General features: G+C 42.8%; 1 protein-coding gene across 1 annotated transcript in view; it reads left to right on the top strand.

Annotated features, from left to right (window-relative positions):
• abcc9 (ATP-binding cassette, sub-family C (CFTR/MRP), member 9) overlaps positions 1-20,000 on the top strand; it is a 99,057-nt gene that overhangs the window by 24,188 nt on the left and 54,869 nt on the right. The window contains exons 10-16 of the mRNA XM_061914670.1: positions 1,882-2,037; positions 2,111-2,245; positions 7,331-7,493; positions 7,561-7,601; positions 7,670-7,812; positions 7,890-7,998; positions 12,685-12,839. Coding sequence (XP_061770654.1) covers positions 1,882-2,037; positions 2,111-2,245; positions 7,331-7,493; positions 7,561-7,601; positions 7,670-7,812; positions 7,890-7,998; positions 12,685-12,839 — 902 coding nt within the window. The remainder of the gene's footprint in view (positions 1-1,881; positions 2,038-2,110; positions 2,246-7,330; positions 7,494-7,560; positions 7,602-7,669; positions 7,813-7,889; positions 7,999-12,684; positions 12,840-20,000) is intronic.

Below are 20,000 nucleotides of genomic sequence, written 5' to 3'. Positions count from 1 at the left end.
ATCATCTTCTGACAGTCGCTTCAGGATGCGCCGTTTTGTGGGCGGTCTTATTCACGTGCCTCCACTTCGACAGTGTCTTCTCCCCGTCATCTTTCTTGTAGCGGTGTAGCGTGCAAGGACGGGAGTGGAAGAAGTGTCAAAAGATGGAGCTAGCTGTTTTAATGACATTCAGACTTTACTTCAATCAATAACGGAGAAGCATCTCCTCAACCCATATTCAGTTGAATGCACTACAAAGACAAGATATTTGATGTTCCAACTCATAAACTTTATTTTGTTTCGGAAATAATAATTAACTTCGAATTTCATGGCTGCAACACGTGCCAAAGTAGTTGGGAAAGGGCATGTCCACCACTGTGTTACATCACCTTTTCTTTTAACAACACTCAATAAACGTTTGGGAACTGAGGAAACTAATTGTTGAAGCTTTGAAAGTGGAATTCTTTCCCATTCTTGTTTTATGTAGAGCTTCAGTCCTTCAACAGTCCGGGGTCTCCACTGTCGTATTTTACGCTTCATAATGCGCCACACATTTTCCATGGGAGACAGGTCTGGACTGCAGGCGGGCCAAGAAAGTACCCGCACTCTTTTTTTACGAAGCCACGCTGTTGTAACACGTGCTGAATGTGGCTTGGCATTGTCTTGCTGAAATAAGCAGGGGCGTCCATGAAAAAGACGGCGCTTAGATGGCAGCATATGTTGTTCCAAAACCTGTATGTACCTTTCAGCATTAATGGTGCCTTCACAGATGTGTAAGTTACCCATTCCTTGGGCACTAATGCACCCCCATACCATCACACATGCTGGCTTTTGAACTTTGCGTCGATAACAGTCTGGATGGTTGGCTTCCCTTTTGGTCCGGATGACACTATACTGAATATTTCCAAAAACAATTTGAAATGTGGACTCGTCAGACCAGAAAACACTTTTCCACTTTGCATCAGTCCATCTTAGATGATCTCGGGCCTAGAGAAGCCGGCGGCGTCTCTGGATGTTGTTGATAAATGGCTTTCGCTTTGCATAGTAGAGCTTTAACTTGCACTTACAGATGTAGTGATGAACTCTATTTAGTGACAGTGGTTTTCTGAAGTGTTCCTGAGCCCATGTGGTGATATCCTTTAGAGATTGATGTGGGTTTTTGATACAGTGCTGTCCAAGGGGATGGAAGGTCACGGTCATTCAATGTTGGTTTCCGGCCATGCCGCTTACGTGGAGTGATTTCTCCAGATTCTCTGAACCTTTTGATGATATTATGGAGCGTAGATGTTGAAATCCCTAAATTTCTTGCAATTGCACTTTGGGAAATTTTGTTCTTAAACTGTTTGACTATTTGCTCGCGCAGTTGTGGACAAAGGGGTGTACCTCGCCCCATCCTTTCTTGTGAAAGACTTGGGAAGCGGTTTTTATACCCAATCATGGCGCCCACCTGTTCCCAATTACCTTCCACACCTGTGGGATGTTCCGAATACGTGTTTGATGAGCATTCCTCAACATTATCAGCATTTATTGCCACCTTTCCCAACTTCTTTGTCACGTGATGCTGGTATCAAATTCTAAAGTTACTGATTATTTGCAAAAAAAAAAAAAATGTTTATCAGTTTGAACATCAAATATGTTGTCTTTGTAGCATATTCAACTGAATATGGCTTGAAAATGATTTGCAAATCATTGCATTCTGTTTATATTTACATCTAAAACAATTTCCCAACTTATATGGAAACAGAGTTTGTAAATTGACCTCTGTCTTTGCATGGTTCCTTGCTTCTTGCCTGATTAATAAATGTCATCAGTGTTGGAACCTGACTGTACCTTGAAGGTAGAAAAGCCCCACACAAGCATAACACATTTATCATGAGGTTCCCGTCTTCTATCCCCTTCCAGGCGATGATTTACAACAAAATCCTGCATCTGTCCACCTCCAACATGTCCATGGGGGAAATGACGCTGGGTCAGATCAACAACCTGGTCGCCATCGAGACCAACCAGCTTATGTGGTTCCTCTTCCTCTGCCCAAACCTGTGGGCCATGCCTGTGCAGGTCCTTCAAAAAAAAAAAAACATCAAAGGCGGTCAAAATGTCAACTTCATTGAGGAACGTCTTCTCCCGGTAGATCGTGATGGGTGTTATTCTTCTCTACTACCTGCTGGGCTGGAGCGCCATGATCGGAGCATCTGTCATCGTTCTCCTGGCCCCCGTGCAGTACCTCATCGCCACCAAGCTGGCCGACACGCAGAAGAGCACCCTGGTGAGTGTCATGGCGGGTCCGGCCTTCCCCTCGATGACGTAGAGTAGGGCAAAAAAGTATTTAGTCAGCCAGCGATTGTGCAAGTTCTCCCACTTAAAAGGATGACAGAGGTCTGTAATTTTCATCATAGGTACACTTCGACTTGTGAGGGACAGAATGTGGGGGGAAAAAATCCAAGAATTTTAAAGAATTTATGTGTAAATGATGGTGGAAAATAAGTATTTGGTCAAGCATTCAAATATCTCACTGATGGAAGGAGGTTTTGGCTCCAAATCTCACTATACATGGCCCCATTCATTCTTTCCTTAACACGGATCAATCATCATGTCCCCTTAGCAGAAAAAACAGCCCCAAAGCATGATGTTTCCACCCCCATGCTTCACAGTAGGTATGGTGTTCTTGGGATGCAACTCAGTATTCTTCTTCCTCCAAACACCACCAGTTGAGTTTATACCAAAATGGATACATGGATGATACAGCAGAGGATTGGGAGAATGTCATGTGGTCAGATGAAACCAAAATAGAACTTTGTGGTATCTAATCAACTGTCGCCTTTATTAGCAGCAGCCAGAATGAGACACGGAGTTGGAGTGTTGGAGCCACAGAGAGAGAGAGATACAAACTCAGAAAAAGACATTTTACTGGAAAGCAAAAGCCTTGCACGATTGATGAAAATAAAACGGTGTTATACCCTGAATTCCGGGCTCTCCTGGCAGTGTGCGGTGGTCCGAAGAACCCACTTGAGGGCAACCTCTACACCCCTCCCTTCAGAAGCAGCCTAAGTGATGTTAACTGGGGACCTCCCGAATAAATAGAGGAGCACGTTGGGCTTGAGGGAAACCCTTACACTCTCCCTTCAGAAGCAGCCTCAGCGATGTTAACTCAGGACAACCCGGATAAATAGAGGAGCATGTGGGGCTGTACCTTAGAGCATAGGGTGAAACTGTAACTGAGTGTACAGCCCGATACGTCTCTCCTCATGAGCAAAATTCAACTCTGTCTCTGCTTGATTCCGTGCTTCTTGTCTCGTTTAATAGATAGTTTGGTGTTTGAACCTGACAAGGGCATCACGGCAAAAGACGAAGGCGGTCGGGGCAGTTGCCACGGTGCCGTGGTTAAATTTGAGCATGCAGTACCAGAAATTTCTCAGTTCAAAACACTTCGACTGTGAGAGACAGAATGCGGAAAAAAAATCCAGGAATTCACATTGTAGGAATTTTTAAGAATTTATTTGTAAATTATGGTGGAAAATAAGTATTTGGTCACTTCAAACAAGAAAGATCTCTGGCTCTCACAGACCTGTAACTTCTTCTTTAAGAAGCTCTTCTGTCCTCCACTCATTATCTGTATAAAAGACACCTGTCCACAGCCTCAAACAGTCGGACTCCAAACTCCACTATGGCCAAGACCAAAGAGCTGTCAAAGGACACCAGGAAAAGAATTGTAGACCTGCACCAGACTGGGAAGAGTGAATCTACAATAGGCAAGCAGCTTGGTGTGAAAAAAATCAACTGTGGGAGCAAGACATACAAGACCACTGATAATCTCCCTCGATCTGGGGCTCCACGCAAGATCTCATCCCGTGGGGTCAAAATGATCATGAGAACGGAGAGCAGAAATCCCAGAACCACACGCGGGGACCTGGTGAATGACCTGAAGAGCGCTGGGACCAAAGTATCAAAGGTTACCATCAGTAACACAATACACTCGATTGGTTCGGCGGCCGTGCCAGCAACTTGAGGGTTGCAGGTTCGATCCCCGCTTCCGCCATCCGAGTTACTGCCGTTGTGTCCTTGGGCAAGACACTATACCCACCTGCTCCCAGTGCCACCCACAGTGGTTTGAATGTAAAAATTAGTTATTGGGTTTCACTATGTAAAGCGCTTTGAGTCACTAGAGAAAAAAGCGCTATATAAATATAATTCACTTCACTTAACACCGACAGGGAATCAATCAATGTTTACTTATATAGCCCTAAATCACTAATGTCCCAAAGGGCTGCACAAACCACAACACAAACCACTACGACATCCTCGGTAGGCCCACATAAGGGCAAGGAAAACTCACACCCAGTGGGACGTCGGTGACAATGATGACTATGAGAACCTTGGAGAGGAGGAAAGCAATGGATGTCGAGCGGGTCTAACATGATACTGTGAAAGTTCAATCCATAATGGATCCAACACAGTCGCAAGAGTCAAAAATCAAATCCTGCAGTGCCAGACGTGTCCCCCCCTGCTTTAGCCAGTGCATGTCCAGGCCCGTCGGAAGTTTGCCAGGGAGCACATGGGAGAATGTCATGTGGTCAGATGAAATCAAATTATATAACTTTTTGGTATAGACTCAACTGGTCGTGTTTGGAGGAAGAAGAATACTGAGTTGCATTCCAAGAACACCATACCTACTGTGAAGCATGGGGGTGGAAACATCATGCTTTGGGGCTGTTTTTCTGCTAAGGGGGACGGGACGATTGATCCGTGTTAAGGAAAGAATTAATGGGGCCATGTATCGTGAGATTTGGAGCCAAAACCTCCTTCCATCAGTGAGAGCTTTGAATGGTTGAACAAATACTTATTTTCCACCATCATTTACAAATAATCCATCCATCCATCCATCCATCATCTTCCGCTTATCCGATGCCCGAACCGTGCCAGCAACTTGAGGGTTGCAGGTTCGATCCCCGCTTCCGCCATCCGAGTTACTGCCGTTGTGTCCTTGGGCAAGACACTTTATCCACCTGCTCCCAGTGCCACCCACAGTGGTTTGAATGTAAAAATTAGTTATTGAATTTCACTATGTAAAGTGCTTTGAGTCACTAGAGAAGAAAGCGCTATATAAATATAATTCACTTCACTTAACACCGACAGGGAATCAATCAATGTTTACTCATATAGCCCTAAATCACTAGTGTCCCAAAGGGCTGCACAAACCACAACACAAACCACTACGACATCCTCGGTAGGCCAACATAAGGGCAAGGAAAACTCACACCCAGTGGGACGTCGGTGACAATGATGACTATGAGAAACCTTGGAGAGGAGGAAAGCAATGGATGTCGAGCGGGTCTAACATGATACTGTGAAAGTTCAATCCATAATGGATCCAACACAGTCGCAAGAGTCAAGAATCAAATCCTGCAGTGACAGACGTGTCCCCCCCTGCTTTAGCCAGTGCATGTTCAGGCCCGTCGCAAGTTTGCCAGAGAGCACATGGGAGAATGTCATGTGGTCAGATGAAACCAAAATAGAACTTTTTGGTATAAACTCAAATTGTCGTGTTTGGAGGAAGAAGAATACTGAGTTGCATTCCAAGAACACCATACCTACTGTGATGCATGGGGGTGGAAACATCATGCTTTGGAGCTGTTTTTCTGCTAAGGGGGACGGTACGATTGATCCGTGTTAAGGAAAGAATGAATGGGGCCATGTATCGTGAGATTTTGAGCCAAAACCTCCTTCCATCAGTGAGAGCTTTGAATGTTGACCAAATACTTATTTTCCACCATCATTTACAAATAATCCATCCATCCGTCCATCATCTTCCGCTTATCCGAGGTCGGGTTGCGGGGGCAACAGCCTAAGCAGGGAAACCCAGACTTCCCTCTCCCCAGCCACTTCGTCTAGCTCTTCCCGGGGGATCCCGAGGCGTTCCCAGGCCAGCCGGGAGACATAGTCTTCCCAACGTGTCCTGGGTCTTCCCCGTGGCCTCTTACCGGTTGGACGTGCCCTAAACACCTCCCTAGGGAGGCGTTCGGGTGGCATCCTGACCAGATGCCCGAACTGTGCCAGCAACTTGAGGGTTGCAGGTTCGATCCCCGCTTCCGCCATCCGAGTTACTGCCGTTGTGTCTTTGGGCAATCCAATCCAATCCACTTTATTTATATAGCACATTTAAACAACAATAACGTTTCCAAAGTGCTGCACAGCCATGTTAAAAACAATATTATGCTCCACCAATGACTGAATAAAACAAAAAATGAATAAAAATAAAACCAGTGAAAACAATATAAAAACAAATATGATTAAAAACTATTTAAAGGGTAAAATCAATTAAAACAGTAAAAATAAAAATAAAAGTGTATAAAAAACACAGAGGACAACAGAGGACAGAGGACCACACAACTCACAACGTGAGTTGTGTGACACTTTACCCACCTGCTCCCAGTGCCACCCACAGTGGTTTGAATGTAAAAATTAGTTATTGGGTTTCACTATGTAAAGCGCTTTGAGTCACTAGAGAAAAAAGCGCTATAAAAATATAATTCACTTCACTTAACACTGACAGGGAATCAATCAATGTTTACTTATATAGCCCTAAATCACTAGTGTCCCAAAGGGCTGCACAAACCACAACACAAACCACTACGACATCCTCGGTAGGCCCACATAAGGGCAAGGAAAACTCACACCCAGTGGGACGTCGGTGACAATGATGACTATGAGAACCTTGGAGAGGAGGAAAGCAATGGATGTCGAGCGGGTCTAACATGATACTGTGAAAGTTCAATCCATAATGGATCCAACACAGTCGCAAGAGTCAAGAATCAAATCCTGCAGTGCCAGACGTGTCCCCCCTGCTTTAGCCAGTCCATGTCCAGGCCCGTCGGAAGTTTGCCAGAGAGCACATGGGAGAATGTCATGTGGTCAGATGAAACCAATATAGAACTTTTTGGTATAGACTCAACTGGTCGTGTTTGGCGGAAGAAGAATACTGAGTTGCATTCCAAGAACACCATACCTACTGTGAAGCATGGGGGTGGAAACATCATGCTTTGGGGCTGTTTTTCTGCTAAGGGGACGGGACGGTTGATCCGTGTTAAGGAAAGAACGAATGGGGCCATGTATCGTGAGATTTTGAGCCAAAACCTCCTTCCATCAGTGAGAGCTTTGAATGCTTGACCAAATACTTATTTTCCACCATCATTTACAATGTGAATGTCTGGAGTTTTTTTCACATTCTGTCTCTATGATGAAAATGACAGACCTCTGTCATCATTTTAAGTGGGAGAACTCGCACAATCGCTGGCTGACTAAATACTTTTTTGCCCCACTCCATAAATAAACCCCCCGAGCGTTCGTCTGGCAGGAGCACTCCACGGATCGCCTGAAGAAGACCACGGAGATCCTGAAGGGCATCAAGCTGCTGAAGCTGTACGCCTGGGAGAACATCTTCTGCGGCAGCGTGGAGGAGACGCGGGGCAAGGAGCTGAAGAGTCTCAAGACGTTCGCCTTCTACACCTCCATGTCCAGTGAGAAGTCCACACGATGGCGGTGGCGACGTGCTCACGTTCATGATCTTGTCTTGCCTTTTTTCAGTCTTCATGAACACCGCCATTCCCATCGCCGCGGTGCTGGTGGTAAGCTGCTCCTCACATCCACTTGACTGTTCCGCGTGGATTCCGACACCTCCGACGACTCCTTGCAGACCTTCGTCGTGCATCACTTCATCAACAAAACCTGCCCGAGTCCCTCCGAGGCCTTCGCCGCTCTAGCGCTGTTCAACATCCTGGTCACACCGCTCTTCCTGCTCTCCACCGTCGTCAGGTTCGCCGTCAAGGCGCTCGTCAGGTGGGTGTGTTTGCCTTCTTCCCGCCGCCGCCGCCGAGGCAGAATGAGACGAGGAGGTGTGTGTGTGTCGGTCGCAGTGTGCAGAAGCTGGGCGAGTTCCTTCAGAGCGACGAGATCGGAGACGACAGCTGGAGGAACGGAGAGATGCCCGTGCCCTCGGAGGGCGCCAAAAAGCACCCGGGGGTGGTGAGTGTGCACCTTGCATGCACGCAAATGATGCATTTAGAGGGGAACTGCACTTTTTTGGCATTGTTCCCATCATTCACAATCCTTATGTGAGACAATCACACATATATTGGTTCAAATGCAGAGAATAATTTCGCCACACCTAGTGTGTGTGTGACAATCATTGCTACTTTAACTTAAACTTTAACTTTTTTTTTTTTCTCTAGTCCTTCACTCTCACTTTTCTCATCCACGAATCTTTCATCCTCACTCAAATGAATGGGGAAATCGTTGCTTTTTCGGTCCGAATCGCTCTCGCTGCTGGTGGCCATGATTGTAAACAATGTTGAGATGTGAGGAGCTCCACAACCCGTGACGTCACGCGCACATCGTCTGCTACTTCCTGTACAGGCAAGGCTTTTTTATTTGCGACCAAAAGTTGCAAACTTTATGGTCGATGTTCTCTACTAAATCCTTTCAGCAAAAACATGGCAATATCGCAAAATGATCAAGTATGACACATAGAATGGACCTGCTAGCCCCGTTTAAATAAGAACATCTAATCTCAGTAGGCCTTTAAGACATGGCTAGCTATTTAGCAACTAACACCCATCCAGCTACTCCTAAATCACTAATCTTTGCCTCGAAGTACGTTTCTCACAAGTATCATTATCACTGGAGGACAAGGAATAGCTAAACATGCTTCACTACACACCGTAAGAGGATACAATAGCTCACCGCCGTCACAATGTAAACAAACGGCATGGTTGGATCTACACCTGACATCCACTGTAATGATACCAAGTACATGTCGATATTACTATGATTACATCGATATTTTTTAGCGTCACAAAATCCTTTTTTAAAAATTCATATTATGTTTATAAAGTCAGTAAATACGTCCCTGGACACATGAGGACTTTGATTATGACCAATGTATGATCCTGTAACTACTTGGTATCGGATCGATACCTAAATGTGTGGTATCGTCCAAAATTAATGTCAAGTATCAAAGAAGAGACGAATAAGTGATTATTACATTTTAACAGAAGTGTAGATAGAACATGTTGAAACAGAAAATAAGCAGATATTAACAGTAAATGAACAAGTCGATTAAGAATCAATTTTTACAGTTTATCCCTCATAATGCAGGCAAAATAATAGGTGTATAAATGACACAATGTTTTACTGCAGACTAATTAGGAGTCTATGTTTGTTTACTTACTACTAAAAGACAAGTTGTCTAGTATGTTCAGCATTTTATTTAAGGACTAAATGGCAATAATAAACATATGTTCATGCAAAATTTTTTGTTAAAATAAAGCCAATAATGACGTGACATCACCTGCAACATATCGAATTATGGTACTCTTTAAAGGCCTACTGAAATGAGATGTTCTTATTTAAACGGGGATAGCAGCTCCATTCTATGTGTCATACTTGATCATTTCCCGATATTGCCATATTTTTGCTGAAAGGATTTAGTAGAGAACATCCACGATAAAGTTAGCAACTTTTGGTGGCTAATAAAAAAGCCTTGCCTGTACTGGAAGTAGCAGACGATGTGCGCGTGACTTCACGGGTTGTGGAGCTCCTCACATCTGAACATTGTTTACACTCATGGCCACCAGCAGCGAGAGCGATTCGGACCGAGAAAGCGATGAATTCCCCATTAATTTGACCGAGGATGAAAGATTCGCGGATGAGGAAAGTGAGAGGGAAGGACTAGAAAAAAACTGGACGGCAGAGTGATTCAGATGTTATTAAACGGGGATAGCAGGTCCATTCTGTGTGTCATACTTGATCATTTCGCGATATTGCCATAATTTTGCTGAAAGGATTTAGTAGAGAACATCCACGATAAAATTTGCAACTTTTGGTGGCTAATAAAAAAGCCTTGCCTGTACCGGAAGTAGCAGATGATGTGCGTGTGACGTCACGGGTTGTGGAGCTCCTCACATCTGAACAATGTTTACAATCATGGCCACCAGCAGCGAGAGCGATTCGGACCGAGAAAGCGACGATTTCCCCATTAATTTGAGCGAGGATGAAAGATTTGTGGATGAGGAAAGTGAGAGGGAAGGACTAGAAAAAAAACTGGACGGCAGAGCGATTCAGATGTTATTAAACGGGGATAGCAGGTCCATTCTATGTGTCATACTTGATCATTTCGCCATATTTTTGCTGAAAGGATTTAGTAGAGAACATCCACGATAAAGTTGGCAACTTTTGGTGGCTAATAAAAAAGCCTTGCCTGTACCGGAAGTAGAAGACGATGTGCGCGTGACGTCACGGGTTGTGGAGCTCCTCACATCTGAACATTGTTTACAATCATGGCCACCAGCAGCTAGAGCGATTCGGACCGAGAAAGCGACCGATTTCCCCATTAATTTGAGCGAGGATGAAAGATTCGTGGATGAGGAAAGTGAGAGGGAAGGACTAGAAAAAAACTGGACGGCAGAGTGATTCAGATGTTATTAAACGGGGATAGCAGGTCCATTCTGTGTGTCATACTTGATCATTTCACGATATTGCCATATTTTTGCTGAAAGGATTTAGTAGAGAACATCCACGATAAAGGTGGCAACTTTTGGTGCTGATAAAAAAGCCTTGCCTGTACCGGAAGTAGCAGACGATGTGCGCGTGACGTCACGGGATGTGGAGCTCCTCACATCTGAACATTGTTTACAATCATGGCCACCAGCAGCTAGAGCGATTCGGGCCGAGAAAGCGACGATTTCCCCATTAATTTGAGCGAGGATGAAAGATTCGTGGATGAGGAAAGTGAGAGGGAAGGACTAGAAAAAAACTGGACGGCAGAGCGATTCAGATGTTATTAAACGGGGATAGCAGGTCCATTCTATGTGTCATACTTGATCATTTCGCGATATTGCCATAATTTTGCTGAAAGGATTTAGTAGAGAACATCGACGATAAAGTTTGCGACTTTTGGTCGCTAATAAAAAAGCCTTGCCTGTACAGGAAGTAGCAGACGATGTCCGCGTGACGTCACGGGTTGTGGAGCTCCTCACATCTGAACATTGTTTACAATCATGGCCACCAGCAGCGAGAGCGATTTGGACCGAGAAAGCGACGATTTCCCCATTAATTTGAGCGAGGATGAAAGATTCGCGGATGAGGAAAGTAAGAGTGAAGGCGTAGGAAAAAAAAAAAGGACAAGGATAAGAGGGCAGTGGGAGCGATTCAAATAGAGAAGATGCTGTGACCACTCGGCCAGGCCCGAACGAAACAAGGGATATAACCATACCGATTTGAACCCGACGCTGCTGATATTGATGCTGGAGTAGCACACGACATAGATCGCCTTCAGAATACAGAATGGTATAATGTTTTTTTTTTAATACACATAATACACTGTACTTTGTGTGTGTGGTCCAATCCAAGCGTGTTCGCTTGACCGCTCTGTTCCATAGTAAAGCTTCACCGTCATCTTTCAGAAATGTAAACAATGAAACACCGGCTGTGTTTGTGTTGCTAAAGGCGGTCGCAATACACCGCTTCCCACCTACAGCTTTCTTCTTTGACGTCTCCATTATTCATTGAAAAAATTGCAAAAGATCAGCAACACAAACGTCCAGAATACTGTGGAATTTTGCGATGAAAACAGACGACTTACTAGCTGGGAACGATGCTGGAACATCATACCGCAACGTTTTAGCAGGATACTTCCGCGCAAAATTTAAAATTGCAATTTAGTCAACTAAAGCGGCCGTATTGGCATGTGTTGCAATGTTAATATTTCATCATTGATATATAAACTATCAGACTGCGTGGTCGCTAGTAGTGGCTTTCAGTAGGCCTTTAAAAACAGAGATGTCGGAACACTGGCTGTGTTTGTGTTGCTAAAGGCGGCCGCAATACACCGCTTCCCACCTACAGCTTTCTTCTTTGACGTCTCCATTATTAATTGAACAAATTGCAAAAGATTCAGCAACACAGAGGTACAGAATACTGTGAAATTATGCGATGAAAAGAGACGATTTATAGCAGGGATCGGGCTGGAACAACATGTCCGCTACAATCCGTGACGTTATCATACCGCGTTGTTTTCAACAGGATACTTTGCGTGAAATTTAAAATTGCAATTTAGTAAACTAAACCGGCCGTATTGGCATGTGTTGCAATGTTAATATTTCATCATTGATATATAAACTACCAGACTGCGTGGTCGCTAGTAGTGGCTTTCAGTAGGCCTTTAAAAACGGAGATGTCGGAACACCGGCAGTGTTTGTGTTGCTAAAGGTGGCCGCAATACACCGCTTCCCACCTACAGCTTTCTTCTTTGACGTCTCCATTATTCATTGAAAAAATTGCAAAAGATCAGCAACACAGACATCCAGAATACTGTGGAATTATGCGATGAAAAGAGACGACTTATAGCTGGGAACGATGCTGGAACATCATACCGCGACGTTTTAGCAGGATACTTCCGCGCAAAATTTAAAATTGCAATTTAGTCAACTAAAGCGGCCGTATTGGCATGTGTTGCAATGTTAATATTTCATCATTGATATATAAACTATCAGACTGCGTGGTCGCTAGTAGTGGCTTTCAGTAGGTCTTTAATTTCACATGAGTCGGTACCCGGTAGTACCCACAGAACTCGGTGAGTACCCATCCCTAGTTAGTTCCATGTTCTCTCTCTCTCTCTCTCCCCTGCAAACTCGACGTGGTCCTGTCCCGAAGACCAAAGCCATCAACAGGAAGCAACCCCTGCGGTACCAGATGGACAACTACGAGCAGCCGTCCAGGCGGCAGATGAGACCCAGCGAGACGGAGGATGTGGCCGTAAAGGTCAGGAGATCTTTCCAATTGTTGAAAAGAAAGCTTTTAAACCGGGGGTCGGCAAACCCTGGGTCTAGAGCCGCACGTGGAGCCTCTACAAAACTGTATAAAAATTTAAAAAGATAATTTTTTGTTAATAATATGGTTTCTGTAGGAGGACAAACATGACACAAACCTTCCTAATTGTTCGAAATCCCACTGTTTGTATTCAACACGCTTCAGAGATGAGAGTAATTGGCGAGTGCCGTTTTGTCCCACTAAATACGGGATTCCTTGAACTCACCGTAGTTTGTTTACATGTCCAACATTCTCCGAGGCTGCCACTACTTTGTCTCATTTTGTCCACCAAACCATTTATGCTGTGCGTGAGTGCACAAAGGTGAGCATTGTTGGTGTTGACTGCAAGATAATCCATGCTAACATGCTATTGCACCATTATGCCTCGTTTGTAGCTATATTTGAGCTTATTTAATTTCTTTTACTTACGTCCTCTGTGTATTTAATTTATATATATATCTCATGACACATTATCTGTATGAAATATTAATATTACATTTCAACATTTCTGACAGCGAAGATTTGCTTCAGCCTGCGACACATAGTCTTTTTGATAGTAGGCTAACATAAACTCATCATGCGTTGCCTTCATTATAACACTTATATAAGACTTTTAAAGTCATTTTGATAGCAGGCTAATATAGACACTTACATCATGTGTTGCCTTCATTATAACACTTATATAAGACTTTTAAAGTCATTTTGATAGTAGGCTAATATAGACACTTACATCATGTGTTGCCTTCATTATAACACTTATAAAAGACTTTTGAAGTCATTTTGATAGTAGGCTATTATAGCTATTATAGACACTTACATCATGTGTTGCTTTCATTATAACACTTATATAAGACGTTTAAAGTCATTTTGATAGTGGGCTAATATAGACACATCATTATAACACTTATAAAAGACTTTTGAAGTCATTTTAATAGTAGGCTCATATAGACACTTACATCATGTGTTGTCTTCATTATTACACTTATGTAAGACTTTTGAAGTCATTTTGATAGTAGGCTAATATAGACACTTACATCATGTGTTGCCTTCATTATAACACGTATAAAAGTGATTTTGATAATAGGCTAATATAGACACTTTCATCATGTGTTGCCTTCTTTAAAACACTTATATAAGACTTTTAAAGTCATTTTAATAGTAGGCTAATATAGACACTTAAATCATATGTTGTCTTCATTATTACACTTATGTAAGACTTTTGAAGTCATTTTGATAGTAGGCTGATATAACTAATACCGAAAACTTACATCATGTGTTGGCTTAATTTTAACACTTTTGAAGTCATTTTCATGGTAGGTTTATATAACTAATATGGACACTTACATCATGTGTTGCCTTCATTATAACACTTATAAAAGAGTTTTGAAGTCATTTTGATAGTAGGCTAATATAGACACTTACATCATGTGTTGTCTTCATTATTACACTTATGTAAGACTTTTGAAGTCTTTTTGATAGTAGGCTAATATAACTAATACAGACACTTACATCATGTGTTGTCTTCATTATAACACTTATATAATACTTATAAAGTAATTTTGATAGTAGGCTAATAACTAATACCGACACTTACATCATGTGTTGCCTTCATTATAACACTTATAAAAGACTTTTGAAGTCATTTTGATAGTAGGCTTATATAGACACTTACATCATGTGTTGTCTTCATTTTAACACTTTTGAAGTAATTTTCATAGTAGGTGTATAACTAATATAGACACTTACATCATGTGTTGCCTTCTTTATAACACTTATAAAAGACTTTTGAAGTCATTTTAATAGTAGGCTAATATAGACACTTACATCATGTGTTGTCTTCATTATTACACTTATGTAAGACTTTTGAAGTCATTTTGATAGTAGGCTAATTAACTAATACTGACACTCACATCATGTGTTGCCTTGATTATAACACTTATAAAAGACTTTTGAAGTCATTTTGATAGTAGGCTAATATAGACACTTACATCATGTGTTATCTTCATTTTAACACTTTTGAAGTCATTTTCATAATAGGTTTATACAACTAATATAGACACATCATGTGTTGCCTTCATTATAACACTTATATAAACATTTTTAAAGTATTTTTGATAGTAGGCTATTATAGCTAATATAGACACTTACATCATGCGTTGCCTTCATTATAACACTTATATAAGACTTTTAAAGTCATTTTGATAGTAGGCTAATATAACTAATATAGACACTTACATCATGTGTTGCTTTCAATATAACACTTATATAAGACCTATAAAGTCATTTTGATAGTAGGCTGATATAGACACTTACATCATGTGTTGTCTTCATTTTAACACTTTTGAAGTCATTTTCATAGTAGGTGTATATAACTAATACAGACACTTACATCATGTGTTGCCTTCTTTATAACACTTATAAAAGACTTTTGAAGTAATTTTAATAGTCAGCTAATATAGACACTTACATCATGTGTTGTCTTCATTATTACATTTATATAAGACTTTTGAAGTCATTTTGATAGTAGGCTAATACAGACACTTACATCATGTGTCGCCTTCATTATAACACTTTTGAAGTCATTTTCATAGTAGGTTTATATAACTAATATAGACACATCATGTGTTGCCTTCATTATAACACTTATAAAAGACTTTTGAAGTCATTTTCATAGTAGGTGTATATAACTAATATAGACACTTACATCATGCGTTGCCTTCTTTATAACGCTTATAAAATACTTTTGAAGTCATTTTAATAGTAGGCTAATATAGACACTTAAATCATGTGTTGTCTTCATTATTACACTTATGTAAGACTTTTGAAGTCACTTTGATAGTAGGCTAATATAACTAATACTGACACTCACATCATCTGTTGCCTAAATTATAACACTTATAAAATACTTTTGAAATAATTTTGATAGTAGGCTAATATAGACACTTACATCATGTGTTGTCTTCATTTCAACACGTTTTAAGTCATTTTATAGTTGGTTTATATAACTAATATAGACACTTACATCATGTGTTGCCCTCATTATAACACTTACAAAATACTTTTGAAGTCATTTTGATAGTAGGCTAATATAGACACTTACATCATGTGTTGCCTTCATTTTTCATTTTCACACTTTTGAAGTCATTTTCATAGTAGGCTATTATAGCTAATACAGACACTTACATCATGTGTTGCCTTCATTATAACACTTATATAACACTTTTGAAGTCATTTTGATAGTAGGCTAATATAGACACTTGCATCATGTGTTGTCTTCATTTTAACACTTTTGAAGTCATTTTCATAGTAGGCTAATATAACTAATACTGACACTCACATCATGTGTTGCCTTAATTATAACACTTATAAAATACTTTTGAAATAATTGTGATAGTAGGCTGATATAGACACTTTCATCATGTGTTGTCTTGGATAAGGCTTTTAAAGACGTTGTTTTGTTAGTTTTTTTTCCATCTAATACGGTTCTTTTAACATTTCGGGTCGCCGAGCCCTGCTTAAAACCTTCAATTAGCTGAGACCGGTGTCGTGTGGCGAGGGTCCAGCACGGACGCAAGGTGCACGGAGTCAGCATCATTCCAACGGTGTCTACTCCAAACGCTAACGAAGTGACGCTCATCAACAGCTGTTTCCTATCGGGGGGGGGGGGGGGGGGGGGGGGGGGGGTGCATGTGACCGTCCGTCTGCACTCTTCTCAGGATTCACATGAGAACGTCTTGCCCCGTGCGTGGCCTCAGCGAAGGCGGCTCTTCCTGTCTCATCCCCGCGGGGCGACGCCGCCGCCAGCCGGCGACGGCCCGCTCGTTAGGAGAATGAGTCAGGGGCGGGGGGGGGGGGGTCTGCTGGTCACATGATCTCAGCGCCTGACGTTGTCTCCTCGGAAGCATCCTGTGGCCTCCTGGTTTTGGAGGGTCTCGGTCCCCGAGGTGCTGACCCGAACCCGGGTCAAAACGCCATGCGAGTAGTCAGACCGGGAAAGCCATCTCTCAGCGGTTCACGTAAAGGGGGCGGGGCAAACGCCATCGAGCGTTTCTTAGGTTTGCTAGAACATGACCTCCTTAATTTCATGCCTCGCTTCCGTTGTTGTTGATCTCTCCTCCCCCCCCCCCCCCCCCCCCCCCCGCCCCCCCCACACTTTTGCGTCACGTCCAGACGGCTGCACTCTTGGACAAAAGTATTGGGACACAAACAACGACTGAAGTGCCAGATTTAAAGAGGACGGATCATGCAAAAACAAAGTTTCTTACTCAATGGTGCCTGTTTTTGTGTATTAGGGATCCATCCATCCATCCTTTTCTACCGCTTATTCCTTTTGGGGTCGCTGGGGACGCAGGTGCCTATCTCAGATACAATCGGGCGGAAGGCGCCACCTCATCGCAGGGCGTTTTAAAGATCCAAGTCCCTAAAATTTGAAAACAAACCATCACAGGGAAATGTATAAAACAATCTTGCCTTCACAGTGCAGCACGGTGGAGGGGGGGGGGGGGGGGGGGGGGGGTTTATGCATCTGCCTCACAATACAGAGGTACCGGGTTCGATCCTTGCGCTCGGGCTATTTCTGTGTGGAGTTAGCTGTTGAGCAGGGATTCTCAAACGGTGGTACACCAAATAATCACTTAATTACTTGTCAAACACAGTGTTACTGTTCAAATGTGCAAATATATAGAGTAAAGGCCAAAAGTTTGGACACACCTTCCGTTCAATGTGGGTTTGTTTTATTGTCATGACTATTTACATTGGAGATCGTCGCATCAAAACTGCGCATGAAGACATGTGGAGTTATGTACTTATTAACCAAAAAAAAAGGTGAATTAACTGAAAACATGTTTTATATTCTAGTTTTTTCAAAATAGCCACCCTTTGATCTGATTACTGCTTTGCTCACTCTTGGCATTCTCTATATGAGCTGCAAGAGGTGGTCACCAGAAAAGGGTTTCAGTTCACAGGTGTGATGAAGCTCATCGAGAGAATGCCAGGAGTGGGCAGCACAGTGGACCAGGGGTTAGACTTAGACTTAGACTTCCTTTTTATTGTCATTCAAATTTGAACTTTACAGCACAGATAAGAACGAAATTTTGTTACATAAGCTCATGGTAGTGCAGGATAAAAAAAAAAGCAATAAGGTGCATACATATTTAAATAATTATATATAAATAATATATAAAATAAATAAATAGATCACTGTACGGATAAATATATTGCACTTTTTCCACATGCGTCCACGTTTATGGATGTATGTAATATTGTCTTTTTTATTCCAGCGAGTTAATCCATTTTGGGGGGAGTTGAGGGGATAATTGTGATGCGTTCAAGAGTCTTACGGCCTGAGGGAAGAAGCTGTTACAGAACTGGAGGTTCTGTTTCGGAGGCTGCGGAACCGCTTTCTAGAGTCCAGCAGTGAAAACAGTCCTTAGTGGGGGTGGGAGGAGTCTTTGCAGATTTTCTGAGCCCTGGTCAGGCAGCGGCTTTTTGCGATCTCCTGGATAGGAGGAAGAGGAGTCCTGATGATCTTCTCCGCCGTCCTCACCACTCTCTGGAGAGACTTAGTGTATGTGCCTCACAATATGAGGGCTCGGGGTCTTTCCCACCTCCAAAGACAGGCACCTGGGGATAGGCCCCTCCCACCTCCAAAGACATGCACCTGGGGATAGGCCCCTCCCACCTCCGAAGACATGCACCTGGGGATAGGCCCCTCCCACCTCCAAAGACATGCACCTGGGGATAGGCCCCTCCCACCTCCAAAGACATGCACCTGGGGATAGGCCCCTCCCACCTCCAAAGACATGCACCTGGGGATAGGCCCCTCCCACCTCCGAAGACATGCACCTGGGGATAGGCCCCTCCCACCTCCGAAGACAGGCACCTGGGGATAGGCCCCTCCCACCTCCAAAGACATGCACCTGGGGATATTTTGATTGGGAACACTAAATGGTCCCTAGTGTGTGAATGTTGTCTGTCTATCTGTGTTGGCCCTGCGATGAGGTGGCGACTTGTTCCCTGCCTTCCGCCCGATTTTAGCTGAGATAGGCTCCAGCGACCCTTGAGGGAAAAGCGGTAGAAAATGGATGGGATGGAATCTTGCCTTCTTTCATACTTCCTCCAAAACCGGCCGTCTGTCCTGTGACGTTTTTCGGCCCTGTCGTCTCCATATATGGTAAAGATTCACCCAAATTCCTTTTTGCATGTAGGTCATTTTTAATTTACCGTATTTTCCGGACCACTGTCACTTTTGATCTTTTTTTCACATATAAGGCGCAGTGGATTATAAGGCTCATTAAAGGAGTGTTATTTTTATTTATTTTTTCTAAAAGTAAAAGACTTTGTTGTGGTCTACATAACATGTAATGGTGTTTTTTTTTTGCTCAAAATGTTGCATAGATGATGTTTTACTCATCTTCAAGTCACTTTCTGACAGCCGTTTTGTGGGCGGGGCTTATTTACGTGCCTCCACTTCGACAGCGTCTTCTCTTTGTTGTGGCGGTGTAGCGTGCAAGGACGGGATTAGAAAAAATGTCAAATAATCAATCAATCAATCAATGTTTACTTATATAGCCCTAAATCACTAGTGTCTCAAAGGGCTGCACAAACCACTACGACATCCTCGGTAGGCCCACATAAGGGCAAGGAATAACTCACACCCAGTGGGACGTCGGTGACAATGATGACTATGAGAACCTTGGAGAGGAGGAAAGCAATGGATGTCGAGCGGGTCTAACATGATACTGTGAAATTTCAATCCATAATGGATCCAACACAGTCACGAGAGTCCAGTCCAAAGCGGATCCAACACAGCAGCGAGAGTCCCGTTCATAGCGGAGCCAGCAGGAAAACATCCCAAATGATGGCGCTAACTGTTTTAATGACATTCAGACTTTACTTCAATCAATCCGTGGCTCACTAATGTAACAACAACGCTCGAAATGTGTCCCGTGAGAGACCGTCCGACCGGAATTTTCTAATAACTTAAGTTCCTTGGGTGAATAATGTCAACTCACTACACGGGTATGTTTTAGTGCTTTCATGGCGGGTTTACTTACCAACCCAAAAAAACCTCCCTTTTTCCTGACAAAAACCTCCCTTTTTCATGACAAAGAAACAAAATTTCTTTGTCAAAACAAAAACAAACCCTGCCCCAAGTGGAG

The sequence above is a fragment of the Nerophis ophidion genome, linkage group LG10, assembly GCF_033978795.1.
Source record: "Nerophis ophidion isolate RoL-2023_Sa linkage group LG10, RoL_Noph_v1.0, whole genome shotgun sequence".
NCBI classification, from domain to species: Eukaryota; Metazoa; Chordata; class Actinopteri; order Syngnathiformes; family Syngnathidae; genus Nerophis; species Nerophis ophidion.
The sequence above is the reverse complement of the archived record's forward strand: the minus strand, read 5'-3'. Positions and strand labels throughout refer to the sequence as shown.